Source organism: Zootoca vivipara, chromosome 11, assembly GCF_965207765.1.
Source record: "Zootoca vivipara chromosome 11, rZooViv2.hap1.1, whole genome shotgun sequence".
Taxonomy (NCBI): Eukaryota; Metazoa; Chordata; class Lepidosauria; order Squamata; family Lacertidae; genus Zootoca; species Zootoca vivipara.
This window is the reverse complement of record NC_142594.1, coordinates 27,422,711-27,441,960: the sequence shown is the minus strand read 5'-3', so window position 1 is coordinate 27,441,960 and position 19,250 is coordinate 27,422,711. Positions and strand designations below refer to the sequence as shown.

Here is a 19,250-nt window from a genome sequence, read left to right as displayed (position 1 = left end):
GTTGGAGAGCACTGGTAAAATCACGACCCTTCATTACAATTTAAACCTGTTAGTCATAAAAACCCTCATCATCCCACTCCATGCATTTCCCTTAGAGATATGTTTTGTTTTTGTAAAGCTGGTTTCCCTTCCCCACACATGGTGACATTTTCCTTATATGATAAGTATATAGGCATTATTTTATTTTTAGCACATGCTTCTCTACAGCATTTTTTTTTAAAAAAAAGTCTGGATCACTAAAGCACCAAAAAGTGCTTTAACTCATTCACCCTTGTACCGATCTTGCTCTGCCTTGGGCAAGGCCAAAATTCCTCCCAGGAACCACATCCAGAATTCAGAATTAAATGCAAATAAGATGCCCACCCTGCATTTCCAGGGTGTGAGAGATGCTTCTTTGTGGTTCCACGTAGACCTTTTTTGATACCCTTGCAGCTTTCTAAGCTTATGCTTCCTGGTTCTAAGGAAATCAAGGCTGTGTGCACTCCAGGAATTTAAAGCAAATTTCCACACCCCAACGAATCATGGGAACTGTAGTCTGTTAAGGGTGCTGGGAATTGTAGCTATGTGAAGGGCAAACAACAGACCCTAGGAGTTCTTGTGGGGAGACACGTGCTTTAAATGTATGTACGCAGTCGAAGTTTATGATTTCCAGGACTTCCACCAGCAACATTTAGTCTTAATAGGTTCCTTTCATTTCTCTTTGTTACTTTTTAAGGTTGATATACTGCTTGACTGCAATAAAACCTAAAATACTGAATCATGTCATTTTACTTAGGAAACTATTTGGCTTTGAAACGGTAGCAGATTATTTCCTTGGTCACCATCCCACCTTCTTGTTCAGTAGGGCAGGGAGGAAGACTTCAGTAGGACTGTGAATGAAGACTTGTCTTTAGCAAAATAATCACAAAAAAATCTATATATTTGATACTGTCCTTGTTCATTTTTATTGCTAGTAATGTATACACTGGGTCACATAATCAGTGGTAGGTGGAAGGGGAGGATGAAATGTAAGACACGGTTTTTTCCCCTCAAGTATTAACACAAATAATTGACTTCCTCACAGAAAAACATTATCATGAGCAATAAATACATACCTTTCTCCTTGTTTTCCACCGCTCTTAGGGTTGACGAAAACTAGAAGCGGATGAGTACCCCGAGAAGGTGTAATCTAAGTTGAGAGAATTACCACAGAAACCCATTAATCTCGAGTTTTCAATTCTGATTCTCCTTATATCGACTCGTGTTTGTGTGTGTTTAAGAGAGAGAGAGAGAGAGGAGAGAGAGACACTATCTCATCGCTAAAACATTTGTTAAAATGTAAGTGAAATGTAACCTAACACAAGGTTACACTAGTTGAGACTTTTAAATGTTTCTGGTGAGGTTGGTTTTTGTTTTTGTTATTATGTATTTTTTTGTTTGTGTACTGTAAAGCTCCCTGTAATCTTCAGATGAAGGGCAATATAGACATTTAATTTACAATAATATTAATAAATATATGTTTTATTTTAAAAAATCCCTACTTCATCCGACACATCACCATGTAATGGTTTTTAATATAGTAAGAGTTTAATGTAATGACGGGATAATATTAAATCAGCTCTTTAGTGCAACTTTAACACCATTGATTCCCAATTTTAATAACTATTCAAAATGATCCTAAATACTTTATTCATAATACTCATGTTGTTACCTTGTAACTATGTTGAGTTATGCTCTCAATCCACCCTATCAAACTAACACTTAGTTTAATACTTACCATATCTATACTTCCCCCAGTAATGTATTTCCACTGAACTACATCTTTTGAAAAATCTATTATCCTGCTGCCTTCTTCCTCTAACCCTTATTGCCTTTGTTAGTTTAATCACATGCTATTGCTTATATTCTTGTTGACCAAATGGCTACTGTAGGTAGACCGGGCTCCCACCACCCCAAACTTGACATATTGCCAGTCATACAGTCATTGTTAACTAATAGACTGTAATTTATAAGCATCCATGAGATATAGTTTTTTTTAAAAAAAAAAATCCAAACAGTGCACTTGAAGATCCCTTCATAACTCACACCCAGTAATATGTATACCGTGTGTATATCCATCAAAATGTATTTAATTTTTCTAGCATAATAGTGCTATCGGTCTAGGATAGGCTTAGAATTTTCATTGCCTGGTTTGGCTGTAAATACAACTGGGAAAACCAGCCAGATGGCTGGGAGAAAAATATATTATTATTATTATTATTATTATTATTATTATTATTATTATTATTATTATTATTTCTTCTTCTCCTTTCTGTGTTTCAGGGAACTTATATTCACCTGTGACCTCAATTAAAGTGTTTGTACATTCTGAAAAGTTTTATGATGATTTGCTCTAAAGATATTAAAGTCTGGTATATATTTAATAATACTAATACTAATATTTAATTCAGATAAATAATAAATAATTCAGATAAATAATATTTAATTCAGATAAATAATAATATTTAATTCAGAATGATTGCCAACAACACAGGTCCCCTATTCCTGAGCTGCCCGTCCCCTTGATTTAGAGTGGTGCCTACATAGTCTAGTCAATAATTTCTTGTGGCTCCTCAGGAACAATCGGTTAGGGCCCCACATCTCTCGCACTCCCTCTTCTCATTCCCTCCTACCACTGCCCCTATACCCCCCTAGAAAGCTTCTGCATAGCACCAAGGAACCTTTCTGATCACTATGGGATGGGATGTGGGGTTCTGAAGGGAGAATGCATCTTGGCCCTTCAGATGGTTCTCAGGATCCAAGCCATTGTTCATGGCTGCAATTCTGTTAGGTTATTAACCCTAGCACTCTTGGCTGACGGGTGTAAATTTTTAATAAAGTTTAAATTTTTAACAGGGTTTAAGCCCTACAACATCTGTAACTTCCACTTCTCTGCTATTAAGGAAAGACTGTTCAGGACCTTGTTCAGCTCCCCAGGCAATTATCTGTTTGAACCGGGGGGTGGGGGGTGGGAACGCCTATGAATTGAGTCTCATATGTTTCTGCATGGATAGCATAACATTACAGCCTGTTATCAAAAGCTGTCATATCTTTAATGCTCATCTAGAGCTTTAATCAATTCTACTTATTTAGTCCAATTCCAGGGGTGTTTGTTCCTGTGAATGAAGGATAAACCAATGGTTCTCATTGTGACAAAGATGGAATGCCTCTTAAAAGTCTCTATGGATTCAGGTTAATTAATGAGGCTCATCCTAAGGTTATACATGATATATTACTTCCTCTAATTAGAAATAATAATCCTGATCATTATGCTGGTTAAGCTAGAAAGAAATAAGATGAATGTGCTTAACTATGATTAATAATAGTTGTACCTAAGTAGCAATCTCCTCTGCCACTGAGTTGCCTGCATAGTCTTATATGACTATGTTTTTAACAGCATAAAAATCTTAATGAATATTCTAAAACTTTTCTTTCTGTAATACATACTGGTTTTTTTTAATTTAAAAAATTGCAGCAAATCTGGGAAATGTTATCTTTTCCTTACTCTGATGCCAGGATAAGCTTAGAAACACATTTAAGAAACTACTCGAATTCACCAGTCCTTACACTGCCACAGGAGCACGGAATCCACTTTAAACTGAACATCTAGTTATATTGTTATATTTCATGTATTAAAACACAAGCCATTATAGGATTATGTGTAATGCTAAATCCACTTCCCTTTTTTGCTCGGAGATCCTTTCTGTTTGCTCCCACATGTTGGCTTTAAATCATGTACTAGTTACACAGGGAATCATTACTGATATCTCAGATAATAATAAACAGCTATGTGGATACAGTATACGTTTTAATCCCATACAAACATATTGCAACCTGCTGGCTTCTAGTATATCTTAAGAGAGGTGTCTGAGGTAGGAGAGGGAGTTCTTGTACGGATATTTTTTTTTAAGATGTCACCCCTGTATTGTATATGATTCAGCCACGCAGAGTGCAGGTCTTTACAAATTATTGTGTGTGTAGGGAATAACCCATGCAATTGAACTTATTCGTGTTAAATATAACAGCTGAGTTTTTGTTAAATGTTCCAAACCCAATCACGCAACTGGAATGAAATATAACTGATCAGGATATATGCTAATGCAGATGTGAATGACAGCCAGAAAATGACTTGCCTTCTCACCTACTGGGCTTTTAAAAGCAAAATGTTCTACCAATTTTGAAAAGCAGGCTTGAAAGTCCTGTGCAGATGGCATTCCTAGAAAGGAACTGGAGAATCTGCCAAGAGTTTCACTGTGCGTTTATATTCCATTGCAGAAAATGTTCTCTTCAATGTTACCAGTCTAGTGCCTTCTTCACTCCTAACGGAAGATAACATGGAGACACCTGGAGGCGATTTTGTTCTGTGTAAAGGCAGAGCAAGACAATGGTATGATTTCATAAACCATGTTGCAGGTAGAGATCCTGGCGCATCTTATCATTATATAAGAGCGTTCACTCAGACTCTCCACCCCTGTTCTAAATTTTGCCCTGTAATTGGGTAATCTGAAATGTGCAACCGGATGCTACAGTTTTATGCTGGGGCCCCTGTATTGGGCCAAACTCATTCTGCGACATGGGAAAATGTTGGAAGAGTAGCTGTACACAATTTTAAACACAACAGAAGTAATCACACCTGAAGGCCTTGCCCTTCTACAGTGACAGAATTTGCTCTCTGCATCTTGTTCCGATCACCTAGTTTGTTTGTTTGTTGAGAACCATCATTTTCTTTTTTCACAGTTGCCTGGCGTTCCTAAAAGGGAGGTTGGAAGCAGCAGATTAGTGCATTATAGTATCTTACTATGGTGGAAATTGAAGACTCTCATTCTAGCCCTATACATTCAAATACTGCTTTAGTGATTGCAATCAAAGCATTAAATGAAGCCCAACTTCATATACATCTATTTATGTATCTAAGCATAATAAATAGATAGGTGATATTGTATTTTGTCACAATAAGGGCTAATGCAATGGTATGAAGTTGGTAATAATAATGAGGTCATCTAAGCGGTATGATTCTTATTGAAAAAGGAGATATATAAATAGCGTTTTTGCCCCAGTCTCTTTTTTTAAAAAAACAAAACCGAACAACTACTAAAAGGCACAATTGTTTTTGCAATCTGCTTTACCCAAAATCTGAAGTTTTCAAAAGGGTTTGTTACATTACAACCTCACTAATCTGAGTTAGCTACAACACAATCCTATGTACAGTGGTACCTCGGTTTATGAACACAATTGGTTCTCGAAGTCTGTTCATAAACTGAAGCGTTCATAAACTGAAGCAAACTTTCCCATTGAAAGTAATGGAAAGTGGATTAATCTGTTCCAGACGGTCCACAGAGTACTTAAACTGAAGCGTTCATAAACTGAAGCGAACTTTCCCATTGAAAGTAATGGAAAGTGGATTAATCCGTTAAAAACGGGTCCGTGGAGTACTCAACCTGAAGTGTACTTAACCCGAAGCATGGGTGTAATTGGTTCTGGAAGTCTGTTCATAAACTGAAGCATTCGTAAACTGAAGCGAACTTTCCCATTGAAAGTAATGGAAAGTGAATTAATCCGTTCCAGATGGGTCCGCGGCGTTCGTAAACCGAAAATTCATAAACCGAGGTGTTCATAAACCGAGGTTACACTGTATGTCTACTCAGAAGTAAGTGCCATTGACCTCAATGGGACTTAGTCCTTGCTATGTGGGTATGGGATTTCAGCCCTAAAACCAAATTTGGACTATCTGGCTAATACAAAGTTAATACAAAGTTGCTATGTGTGTACAGGATTTCAGCCCTAAAACCAAATTTGGACTATCTGGATAATACAAAGTTAAGACTGAATGCATGCAAAAAGCAGGAAAACATTCTCCAAGTGGTGAATCTTTTTTATTTCTTACATACAAATGCTTTTAAGAAGCATTTTCCCAGGTGAAAATATGTCACCTCCTCAGCAACTGTGGATAAAGAGGCTTAGGAGAAAGGCACTACCGTATACAGGAAAAGACTTGGAATCATAGCTACACAATCTTCCAGTGTTTACAGCCACACAACTGGCAGGAAAGCATGGAGCACTGCTGAAGCCAGCATGGAACCACAGTAAGGAAGTGTGCACCTCAGGAATTTCATTCCTCAGTTGCAAAAGCCAAAAAAATGCCTCCTACACTGCAAAGTCCACAGAGCTACCCTATATATCCCTTGGTTTTTCCCACCCCCTTGTGACCAGTACATTCTGGTCTTCAGCAATATTTGAGCAGATGGTGGTCCAGGCAGATGGGTAGCAGATCGGACAACCAGATTTCACTTCCCCGAGTTTTCAAAGGCTTACATTTGAAGCCTAGGTCCTATTCCCATAACGGCTGAAGGAATTTGGCAGGCACAATAGGAGACAAGAATGCTGGGCATCAAGTCTGCCGAAGGAACTCAAGACCAGGAGCACCTTTTCTGTCACCTTCCTTACCCTCACTGTTCTTTGAGGATTAATTCGACAAACAGAAAAAAATAAATAGCCTAGTCAATATTCTGTGCCATTCAATCCCAGTCTCCCAATCCCAATTAGACTTGAAAGCTTTTGCAGATCGTCTTTCACTATATGAAAGGTAAAGGTAAAGGACCCCTGGAAAGTTAAGTCCAGTCAAAGCATAGCTGCCAAGTATCCCGTATCCGCCGGGAAACCCCCTTTTTTCTCACCGTTTCCCGGCGGTCTCCCGTTTGGCAGAGAATCCCGGCATTGTCCCTTAAATTCGATTCTTCCTGGCGGCCATTTTTCTGGTGCCGCTTTGCCCTTCTATGGGCACCAGAAAATGCCGGCGCCGGCGCCTGAAGTCGCTTCCGCGCATGACCGGAAGTTGCGTGACGCGACTTCCGGTGGCGCTTCGCCCTTCTATGGGCATCAGAAAATGGCGGCGCCTGCGCCGGAAGTCGCTTTTACGTGTTTCCGGTCATGCGCGGAAGCGACTTCCGGCGCTGGCGCCACCATTTTCTGGTGCCCATAGAAGGGCGAAGTGCCACCGGAAGTTGCGTCACGCAACTTCCGGTCGTGCGCGCATTGCCGATCCCGGATCTTTACGATCCGGACTTGGCAGCTATGAGTCAAAGGCGACTATGGGGTTGCGGCGCTCACCTCGCTTTCAGGCCGAGGGAGCCGGTGTTTGTCCACAGACAGCTTTCTGGGTCATGTGGCCAGCATGACTAAACCGCTTCTGGTGCAATGGGGCACTGTGATGGAAGCCAGAGTGCACGGAAATGCTGTTTACCTTCCCACCACAGTGGTATCTATTTATCTACTTGCACTGTCATGCTTTCAAACTGCTGGGTTGGCAGGAGCTGGGACAGAGCAACAACAGGAGCTCACTCCGTTGCAGGGATCTGAACCACTGACCTTCCGATTGGCAAGCCCAAGAGGCTCAGTGGTTTGGACCACAGCGTCACCTGCGTCCCTCCTTTGACTATATATATCCTAAAGGAAGAAGTGACAATTCAAGAGCTAACTGCTCCAATGAGGAGAGCAGGGGAATCCAATATGCTGCCCTTCAGAAACTGCTGGGTGCAAACTCACATAAGTCAAAGCCAGCCTGACGTATGGTCAGGTATGATGGAAGTTGAGAGTCCAATGACATCTAGAGGGCACCATGTTGGCTACCCCTGCTCTACTAATTAAACACCTCTACTTTGTGCTGCTAAAAATATTCCTACAGGCACATTCATGAGGAAAGTATGCAGATGTAGGCAGTAATGCTACTGGCTTCTTGTTGTTGTCGTTAAGTTAAACTAAATTAATTGTGCAGGTGTTGTGCTTCATAGTAACAAAACACATATAAACACAGAAAAAAAATGCAGACTGCCAGAAATAATATTCGTAATTGTCGTGATCAATTTACAGCTTTTAAAACGGGGATGGGGTGGGAGGGAGGGGAGAGAAAGAAAAAGAACTAATGTTGCAAAGTAAGGAACACTGACAGATTTTTTTTCCTGCTGCTGCTGCTGCAGAGAGAAAGAAAAGAACCAAGTCTGGTGGTAAAATTGCAAAAAAAAAAAAAATAGTAATATATAGATCATATTGAGGCCCCCCCAGAATCCATGCAGGTCTAGATAAACATCACAAAAAGGTATGTCATCTTTTGCTATGTTGTCTTTTAAAATGGTAGGCTGTGACATTTTTTAATCACCTATGGTGGTCGCTTCAGTCTGAATAAGTTCACTTTAAGTTGGGCCCCTATTATGTTAAAGGGAAATCAGGTGTGCCTGCTAACAAGAAGCGCTATCTGCAAGTATGCGCTTTGCCGCCCCTCTATTCCAATGTTCAGAAACTACAAATGAAGCACAGAACAAATTACAAATAGAGAAACCAAAGGCACCTGAAATCTCAGGAGAATATTATATTCCTTCTAAATGTAACACAGAGGACAGATAGTTTTGTACATACTGTACATGTGTATAGCATTCTGACTGATAATTCATAAATATTTATTTTTTCATGCAGTGGAAGGTTCCTTAAGTGTTTATGATTTAACAAGCTAACTTAACTTAATGTGCAATACAATCTCGTGCATGTTTGCTTGGCAGTGAACTCCAATTTGTTCAATGGGGCTTCCCCCCCAATAAATGCATTTAGGATTGCAGCCTAAGGTCGATTTGTTCTGAAGCCAATTTTCAGCTACTAGGTTTTTGGCCACTGAAATATATCTTTAAGTAAAATATGTATTCAGGTTCTTTATTGTATATAATTTTATTGTTTCTTAACTTTCGTAAGCTGCCTTGGGAGCTTTATTTTTTAAAAAATAAAATCTGTTTCTTATCTCTCCCAAGAATCAAATCAAGATCACTACAGAATCCAAAAGGTAAAGCAATTCCTAGCACATTCCTATTCAAAGGTTTCTTAGGAAAATGTTTAGAATGGGATTAGAATGGGCACCACGGAGGAAGTCACCCTTAACATTATCACATCTCCAGCACTGCTTATCTTGCTGATTTTCCTAGGGGTGTGATACTTTGCAATGGGTGTCAACTATTTTTATAAAAGGTGACATTTGCAAATCAGTTTTCAAATACAAAAATCAATGTTTATTCCTCCTCATTGAACTCCTAGATCATTGTTTCACTTTTCCATATAACTTGCATAATTGCTGGCTGGCTAAATCCTTATCTGTTTATCCTAGGTTATTTCTACCTGTAGATTCTTTTCATCTTACTTGCCTGAAATGGCAAGTATCTCAATAGAAGGGATGATGTAAACATTGCCTAAGTAAAGGGTTTTTGTTTGTCTTTTGCAGTTAGAATTCTTCAGTAGAACTACAGGACTGAAATATTAAAACCTTGAAATAAGGAGATCAAACAACATTTGGCATGTCCTTCAAAAACAACAGCTATGTAAAATCCCAGGGCGATTGTGCGATATTCTTATATAAAAATGGAGGTGAAGCTGACACTTATTGAAAATAAATGACACTGCAAAATGCAGATATTTATTTTCTGGGTAGCATATATGTTCTAGTTATGACTATTTTATTAGGGTATACAAAATGATTGATGCGGCTGTAATCATTTTGTCTCATGGACACAGGCAATGCTGAGTGAAAGTTACTCAATAAAACACTAATGCACATTTTGACGGCTCGCAACGTGAAGGTATTCTGTTTCCTCCATGAACTTCTAGACTAGGGGGAAAAATCCAAAAAGTATTGCAACAGGACATTGGATTCCTGATTGCCACCCTTAGAGGCTGATTAGGTAGCAATATCCTATTCCTGTTATTCTATATAGTGTTAGAGATTAAGAGAATGCACCAGTACAACTTCTCCTTGCTCGGGATTCTCCCATTCACAAGTCCAATCAACTGTTGATCTTCTACCCATGGGCATAAAATGGACGTTGATGCAGACAAGAAAAGGCCTTATAGGCCTTATAGGAATTATAAAAACATACACTGAGTTGCTCTAGGTCTGTCCCAGTTTGCACAATGACATTACAACACAAAGATTCTATTGTACCATTATACCGGATCTCTATTTTATGTTGTTTATGTTCAAGGAGTAGAGGTTGTTCAGCCCTCTTACTGCTATGACAATGTTGTGTTCATCTTGTTAAGGCAGAAGAATCAGATGATGCTCTTCCAAAGTGATGTTTAGCTGATGGTGTAAACTTCCAGTGAATTTTGTTCAGGAAGACTGTATACGTCTTCTCTGCTGGCTTAAAAAATCCATTTCACACAGACATGAGGGGAAATCTGTTTCTGCCCCTCTCCTCCACCATATTATCTAAACATCACCATTTCAAATTCTCTAAAAACCACAGGAACATTTGTGATGCAACTCATAAAGTCCCAGAAATGAGAACAAAGGTCCTCTATAATATGCTGAAGGCAAAGTTCTGAAGAACAGGATCTTCATGCACCTATTAGCTATCAATAGCTCAACCTGGACAGCTCAGTTGGTTAGAGCGTGGTTGCAGGTTCAATCCCTGTATGGGACAGTTGCATATTCCTACATCACAGAGGGTTAAACGAGATGATCCCCAGAGTTCCTTCCAACTCTATGATTCTATGAAATTGCCTAGAAATAGAGCAGAGCTCCACCCAAACCAGAATCCACATCGGAACTACGATTTTTGGCTGGGACAGAATTCATTGAGTGGATCCAGGGCATTCTTTACGTACCAGGACCTAAACCAGTTCCAGAAACGTATGAGGCATGGCACAACCAAGTGAGTTGCTATGTCATGCTGTACCCATATCTCATGTTCAGTATTCACAAGGCAAGGTCTAATATGGTTGGAGGACATTATTGTGGCTGCTCAAGCTCTACCCTAGTCTGTGAAGAGCTCCCGGAGTACCAAAAAAGACCACCCACTAGGGTGGTCTCAGAATAGATATGGAACAGTCCAGAGTGGTTCAAAGGACCACACTTGTTCACACCTTGTTTGCTGTGAAGGCTCCATCACGCTCAGGGAATGTCAGTACTGCCACTCTGTTGTCTCCAAGCATGGGCAGAGACCTGTCTCTGCACACACTGATAGCAGAATTCATTACAGATATCACACTCTACTTGAGCTTTGGTGGAACAGAATGGAGTCCTTGCCAAAACTGTACAAAGCAGAACTTACTGGCTTGCTTATCCCTGTTATCAACCCTGGACGACCATTAAAACTTCAACAGTTCCGATCTAATCTCAACTGTGAGTAATTTAGGATCAGTCTAGGGTAGTCTATCCTTTGATAAAAAAAAGTCTTCTTTTAATATGTAATGTGCAGGTCTTCTGCTTTTTGGAGTGCTGCAAGAAATACAGACTGCCATAACTACTATGCCAGCCCCAAAATGTACTTTATGGCAGGAAGTCAAAACACCAAACAACTTTTATTTGCATCTGTTAACACTTTTATGTTACGCACCTCAGGAAGCGAAACTCCTAAAGGAGGTAGAGTCTGTTGGAGAAAAACAGTTTCAGCTACAATATTAATATTAATTAAAGACAATTCCTGCAAAGAAAATTTGAATGTGTGTCCATTTTGTTGAGCTAGTAAAGCAGTTTCCATTACAAGTCAAGTCATTACAGGAAAGTAATGTGGATGCATTGTGTTTATATAAAAATTTTCACAAATAAGATAAAGATAATTAACAAAAATCAAATCTTAAAAGCAATAAAAAAACAGCACCATACAATCCAAAACATCAGCATAAAGCAAAAACTCATCATAAAATGGCTTCCAGAACAAAAATATTTTCACTGCTCACTTGAAAATGGGAAGAGATGGTGGTTGGCAGATACCCCCAGGTAGGAAGGTTGGTGCCACCACTGAAAATGCCCTGCCTCTTATATCAGACAACTGAGGATGGTTTGGTCAGTCTATTTCTAGTCTGTGTTGGCTTTGCATAGGTTCATGCATAAGTCCTTTCCATCCTCTTACTGCATTAATCTATTATTAAAGCTGAGACCTCCGGGCATAGGGTGGTATATAAATTCAAATAATAATAATAATAATAATAATAATAATCCACACAAAAATTTATGTGGAAATCAAGTCAATCTATACTGAAACTCGCAAACAAATGAATTCCTCAAGCATCGCTACTAGTAACTGAATCCTTGCTAGTGACTAACCAGAGGGGATCTCAAAATGATCATAAGGCTCAGTAATGTTTACATGGACGGTTTACACTAATACTTTAAATGGAACATTGAACCAGTTGTCTTTGAATACCCTGTGTATAAAATGCATTTTTTCATAAGGGATAGTAACACTGCTTCCGTTAAAGCAATTATACCAAGCCTGAAGAGTGATTAGCCACTTCCAAGATTCAAGCACAAAGATTCCCTCCTGTTGCACCTTTCATTGCACAGAAGGTCAAGGGTCAAGGGTGCTGCTATATTATTTCAGGCTCTCAAACAATCTGTCCACATCCTCAGGTAGTATAAGCTAAAGCATATTCCTAGCAAGTGACCAAACTCTATTTTTATAGTTCCTCATGGACTCTAATAACTTCCCATTCTTCTTTCAACCTTTAGCAACACAGCTCACAACCCTTTGCTTCCTTTTTGTTCTTTCCAAATAGTGTTCTGTCGTCAGAGGTACATCTAGGATTTTAGTTTAGTTTAGTTTATTGTTACGGTTCTCGACCAGCATACACATATATACATAAAACAATCCAAAATACAATCCAAAATATAAACAATAAATACAAACCACTTTAACCATTACAAAAAAAATTAGATAAAAGAAGGTATCACTGCTTGGGAGCAATGGTAGCAATTGATCATCTTTGGCTGTGTCCTGAAATTTTTGGGCACTACTAACTAGGTTGGCTCGGATTTTTATGGCTCTAGCACAGAACTTGGCTACCTTTGCTGTCACATTAGAGTTAGCATCTGAAAGAAGCCACTCTATATAGAAATTGTCTGAGCGTCCAGGACGCTCAGCCAGCGTCATGTGGATGAGCTTGCCTCACACCTCCTCGTAGCAGCTGAATCGCAGAAGTATGTGGCCAATAGTTTCCACTTCCCCAGATCCACATGGGCAGCATCTGCCGCACATTGGGATGCGTTTTACATCTAGCAAATTTTAGATCCTAGGCCCCAGTAGAACCCAGCATGCCCACATGGCACCAGCTGCTGACACTGAACCCGCTTGCCTCGTCATATCTGGTTTCAGGATAGTCATTGGGGGCCCTAGACTTTGGCCCCTGGCTACATCACTGACTGCTGTACATAATTTTGGGGAACTTTTTTATTCGCTGCACTGTTGTGTAATGTGAAAGTTCTGGAGAACCCAAGAGTAAGAGTTAGCAAACATGATGATTCATGAACCTGCATATCAACTTCTATCAAATTGCATTTGTTGATGTAAAGGCTCATCATCCTCAAACACGAATTGTCATGGAAGTTATTTATGAGGCGCCATCATATCTGCTTAAGCTGGAAAGAGCTACTAGGAGACTCAGGACGAGCAAAGAACCATGCCCATGGTACTCACAGAAGTTTGCATGACCAAACCACAGGGAATGCAGTTCCCACATCTCTTCAGTGACTTATGAATCAGCCCTCACCTCAAGGCCTCAAAGCAGTTAACCCTTCTACCATCGAGTCAGTGCTCTGACAGCATACCAGCTACATGTGCAGCACAGATCATTATATCACAATCTCTGTCAAAGTGTTGGTTCCCCTTTGCCCAGGAAACTTGATACTTACAGAGTTGACAACCCTAGGTAAAATTTAGGATGAGTGAATAGTGCCAGTTACAATTTATCATCCTCTTCATGCCCAACATGGAGCTGAGAATGGTAGTTAATTGAAAAATGCATCTTCCTCTGGGGGGCAGTTATTAATTTCAATCTGACATGAAAAAGAAACAAAAAAATAGCTCTTGCTGCAGATAAGAACACTCTTATACTTCAGTTTTTGAAGTTTTTGCTTGGAAAGGAACTATACTCTGAACACCATGGGATGAAGGAGAAAAGGATTTTGTGTCTGGTTTCAATCTTGCATCCATTGTGTGTTATACAACACTACAATTGTATATTTAGTCTGCTTAGATAGAGGTTGAGTCCTCAAAGTGAGCTCTTTTCAGTGCAGAGGCACTGGTTCACAGCAAATCTGAAGTAATATTTGGAAGCATAGTACAGGGTTGTTGTTTTTTTAAAAAAACGGTCCATCTATCCTTCCGTCTATCTGTCTACCTAGTAAGCTCACAGCTTACATTTAACTTGTACACATTCAGCTTCATGCGCTTGGCAAATTTGGAAAGGAGGCTGGCCTCTGGGGAAAATGAGTTTTGCAATCCCACCTGCTATTGCACCCAATCTGTTCTGACTATATGAGATTTTGGCTTTAGGTGCGATCCTAAATTGCAGGCTTACAGAAACAAAAAACCCAACTTTTAAAATATTTAAATGATAGTAAAACAAACAACAACAACAACAACAACAACAACAACAACAACGGGGGCGGGAGTACTGCCCAAGCCTCCAGTAATCAGGAGTACAGTTGTCCTATTATTACATTATTATTTGCAGGTGGAGAGAGAGGTCCCCATCTTTGTCGTTTGTTAAATGGACATCTGCCATTTATAATACAGAGCAGGAAAGTATTAGTAATCTGTTACTGATTCTATTCACAAAATAGTACTGTTACAAACTGGTAAAAAGTTGAGCAAGTATGTATCTAAATACTGAAACTGCATGCATTTATGTTGCATATGCAGAATCATATAAAATAAGCCATAGTAAGGGGCAGAGATATTTTTTCTTCTTGCATGCAACCACCTCATGCCAATACTCTGCTTCTAACCTTGTTATAATCTAATTCTATTGTAATACAAAAGCTAGGATTAAATTGAGTTAAAGGTTTCCTTAAACTCACTGCCCGTCAACCTCATCGTGAACTTTCATTATGTGCATGCAATTAATTGGATCCAATGAACAATTTCAGAACTGAGTTATAGTATCCTCCATACCATATAATTAGAATATAATTACCCACAGGATATCAGAAGGATGCAAAACCCTTTCTTCTAAATGCACCCTCATTAGGAAACAAATCTCAATGTACATTTATTTGATCAGTGTGAATTAATTAACATGTTACAGAAATAAGAGGGCAGCTATAAACTGATTCTGGCATCTATTAAGAGTACCATGAGATCTACATGCACAGATTGTAACCGAAATCATTTAATTTCAGTCACAAACATCACCATAAAATATATCAATGCACATAGGTACAGAGTTCCTCTTGAATAACTTCTGCAAAGGTAAAAGTTTCCCTGTTTTAGTATTCCTTCTGGGAGACTCAGAAGTATTACTCTGTTTTCGATGGTTGGAGTGAAGATGAGAACAATGAACAAGGCTAAGATGCACTCCAGAGTCTATTAAACTTTATTTTATATGGAAGACAACAACATTCTGGATAAGACAGGAAAGTCAAGAAAAGAGAAATATCAAAAAATTCCTGGACTATATCTTCACTCCATGCTCCAAAAAGCAATACAAATTGGAGATCACACAGACTAAAAGTTAAACACTGTTCATTAACATGAGCAATGGACAGATAATACAATAAAATGCAGCAAGAACAAACCTAAAATGAAAATCCAAATGCACAAAAATGAGATGCATTAGTAACTGGCCACACAATAACTGCCAGGAAGTATTAAAAAATTTCCATGGACTCAGGAGCTTTAGAGAACAATGTTTCCCAAGACTTCTAAGAGGCCTGAAATACTGCTGTTGCAGCGTTTTCTTTGACAAAGAGAGGAAGGAGACAGGGAGAGAGGCAAACTTAGGCAGGCAGATAGACAGACACCTTACTGGTGCCATTCATCTCCCAACATGAGTACATTTTGGAGAAGGAAGAGAGTGGCAGGAAAAAAGGAGGGCAGGGATCCGAAGAGTCTGTGGCAAAGGCAAGGGACAAGGGGAGTAACCCAGGAGAGGGGAGCAGTGATTTATGGGGTGTCACACCACCTGCAAGGCAAGAGCTGGGGAAGGAGGGAGTGGGATGGGTCAGTAGTTTCCCCACCTTCCCCTGCACCACTGTCTCCTAGAACCAGGACAGGCTTGAAAAGGAGGAGCAGCAGCGAAGACTTCCATGCAGGAGAAGTCTCAGGTCGCAGGCATGCAACCCATCAGAGGAGGATATATAAGCTGGAAGAGGGGAGGGCCCCCCCTGTTGTTGCAACTGCTCCATTGGGCCCAGACCTGTGGGCAGGTGTCTAGATGTTAGAAGCGTGTGGAACACAATGGAAGCTGCTGTCAGTGTTTCTCTTGCCAATAGAAAGTTAACTATTACACGTATGCCTTCCTTATCTGGGATGCGTCGTGACAGTCAGCAATCTAAGCCAATAAAAGGGCACATCCAAATTTGGAAGGACCTGGGCCCACCATGTGTTGAGGTGAGGCTATTCATGATAACGTGGTGTCCTTAAAAAGTGGGGGGTGAGGAAAGCGACAATAATTTGTCATGGCAAAGTGCACCAGACAATCCAGCATGAAATCCTATTTTCTGAGAGTGATATTTATTATGGGATACAAGTTTACCTAGTACTGTTATTGCATTTATTCTTGAAGAGTTCTAGATGAGTATCTACACATGTCTACATACATGGGACAAACAATGTAGTAAGTTATGATGCTATGGGATAAGCCACAATATTAAAGGTATATTGGAACTCAGTTGTTTAGCCTCTTCATTAGCAGAATTTTATTCACATAGAAAACTGACCATTAAGATCATTACTTCAAGTTATCTTATCTGTAGACACTCACAATGTTACTAGGCTGTGAATGAAAGATCCTAAGATCAAGAAAGAGTTCCACAGCAACAATGTAAAAGTATTATCTCCTACATTATTGTGGGGGGGGGGAAGAATCCCCTTCATACTTGAACCAAACAAACACATACTGCTTATTCAACAAAATGTGTGTGGGATAAAACCAAGATTAAAAGCTGAATTTCCTACTGTGAAAAAACATATTGTGCAGATTTGGCCATTTGTTCAAATTCATAGATCCAAGCTGGTGAATGGATCCTTTTCCACAATGATGAACAGAATTATGATGTCACTGTAAAGGCATATTAAATGCTGCCCCAAATACAGATAACTCTTAACAGGCATTCAGAATTGCATAGTGCCTCCAAAAGGTTTCATCCATTAAGTTCCAACCACAGATGCCCAACTCAAAATCCTTGAGACCTACAAGAGGCAGTATAGCTCTGGATATCAGTTCGCTGGGGACAAACAAAGAAACTGCATTCTCTCATGTTCTGCTTGTAAGGTTCCCAGAGTAATTTTGTTGGTCTTTATTGGAAACAGACTGCTGAATGAGGCAGAAGCGAGTGACCTGCCCACATCCAAAAACCAGGCAGAAGTGGAGTCAGAAGCCCCAAATGCCAACTCTCTCAAATCCTTTCCTCCACCAATGTAGAGGTTCTTGGACTACAACTCCTATCATTCCTGACCACTGGCCAGGCTGGCTCATGCTGATGGTAGTTGGAGTCCAGCAACACTTAGCGGAAACCACATCGACCACCCAGGTTTAGTATTACGAGAATGAGCTACAGCGAAACTTAAGTTTTGCATGTCCCCCCCCCCCGCCTTCCATTGTATTTAGTGGTCATCTAAACCTTAAACTTTAAGGTGAACTATAGCTGAAAGAATACAGCAACATGAGCCATGGTTTGAAGTTGGATTAACAAATCATAGTAAAGATTAACCACAGCTTGTCCAGGTGTGGATGAAGTGGAAAGTTGTAGTTAATCTAAAGTAGAAGCTTCTAAACTCATCATGGCTTTGCCAGAGAAGGATGGGGGGGCAGGGGAGCACATGAGACTAAGGCTCTCTGTGGCTTATTCTCATAATGCTACAGATGTAACATTTAGTGTTACATCTAAACCAGCCCTAAAGGGAGAAAAGCAATTGTAAGTGTATCATCAACAAAGCAATTGGGGGGGGGCACACATTACAGTACTTCTTTACCCAGTGTTAACTTATAGAAGTGACTGCTGCAGGTTATCAACAGAAAAAAACAGCCCAAGAATGCTACCCATTCTAATTTACCACCCAATTTTCATTAAAAAAAAACAACAACAGTAAAGGAAAAGCCATTGTTTAGAGAAAATAGTGGCATAAAGTTTGAATTTTGCAAATTTTACATTTCTCATTAGTGTAGTTTCGCAACATCACGATTTTTAAATTTTGAAGCCTATTTAAAGAAAAACAATTGTATTCAGAAAGACCACCATTAACATAATTTATGGTTAAAGAAATGCTGAGCTGGGCATATCAGCTTAAGATGTGTGCCACTGTAGTTTTTTAAATTCTGAGAATGTACCCTATTTAGTAGAGTACACGATTTTTCAGTTTATTGTAGTATTTTAAAAAAACATGATCACACCTAACATGGCTCTGGAGTGCAAAATCAAAGGCTGATGCCTGCACAAATTTCAGAAGTCAGAGTCAGGCTAGGGCATTGACAGATCCCCAGTTATATGGAATTATGAGCACCAGAGTCCTACAAGATTATTTTGCTTCTTCTGTTACTACCGTGTTTCTCCGAAAATAAACCATACCCAGAAAATAAGCCATACCCCCCCCAAAAAATAAGGCATGCTCCGAAAATAAGCCATACCCCGAAAATAAGCCATAGTGATAGACAGTTCAACCTTGTAGGTTAAACTGTACCATACTTAATAAAAAAAAGACATCCCCTGAAAATAAGCCACCATGTGTTTTTTTTAAGGAAAAATAAATATAAGACAGTGTCTTATTTTTGGAGAAACACGGCACTACTCCCAAGGCCCCCTATCCTACAAATACCTGTATTTTTCCAGAAGTGTTCAATAGACATCATCGCTCAAATCAAACAAGCTTTTTTCCCCCTCCGGGTGGAGAGGATTGCGACAGGGTTGCACAACTCTATTGACATATAAGCTTTGAAGGTCCGTCTCAAAAGCTCTTCGTAGCGCTCTTCACAGAGCATCTGTATTGCCCTTTTCATTGAGTAATTATATTTGTAGACAGGTAAATTTACTGCTCAGTCTAGCAGCATAAAACATATAATGTTGATGCATTGCTTGCTGCAAGGCCAAGGCCATCATTCCAGGTAACCTCCGGTGGAGATCAGAGCCCTTAGCATTGCAGATATATAACATGCATCCCAAGCAAAATGTGCCCATAAGAATAACTTCATCATTCTAGGAAGCTAGATCTATAAAAGAAGTAGGATGTGCAAGTATTCGACCTATACAATTTCTGGTAAAT

At 39.6% G+C, this 19,250-nt stretch overlaps 1 protein-coding gene across 2 annotated transcripts in view; it reads right to left on the bottom strand.

The window, feature by feature from the left end:
• The window catches only part of DGKB (diacylglycerol kinase beta), a 217,910-nt gene that overhangs the window by 158,995 nt on the left and 39,665 nt on the right, over window positions 1-19,250 (bottom strand). Inside the window, exons 13-15 of one of the 2 annotated variants that reach the window (XM_088654314.1) lie at window positions 11,388-11,420; window positions 4,652-4,768; window positions 1,095-1,168 (exon numbers count right to left, since the gene is read on the bottom strand). In XM_088654314.1, coding sequence (XP_088510440.1) covers window positions 1,095-1,168; window positions 4,652-4,768; window positions 11,388-11,420 — 224 coding nt within the window. The remainder of the gene's footprint in view (window positions 1-1,094; window positions 1,169-4,651; window positions 4,769-11,387; window positions 11,421-19,250) is intronic. The other variant, XM_088654315.1, reaches the window with a different exon arrangement.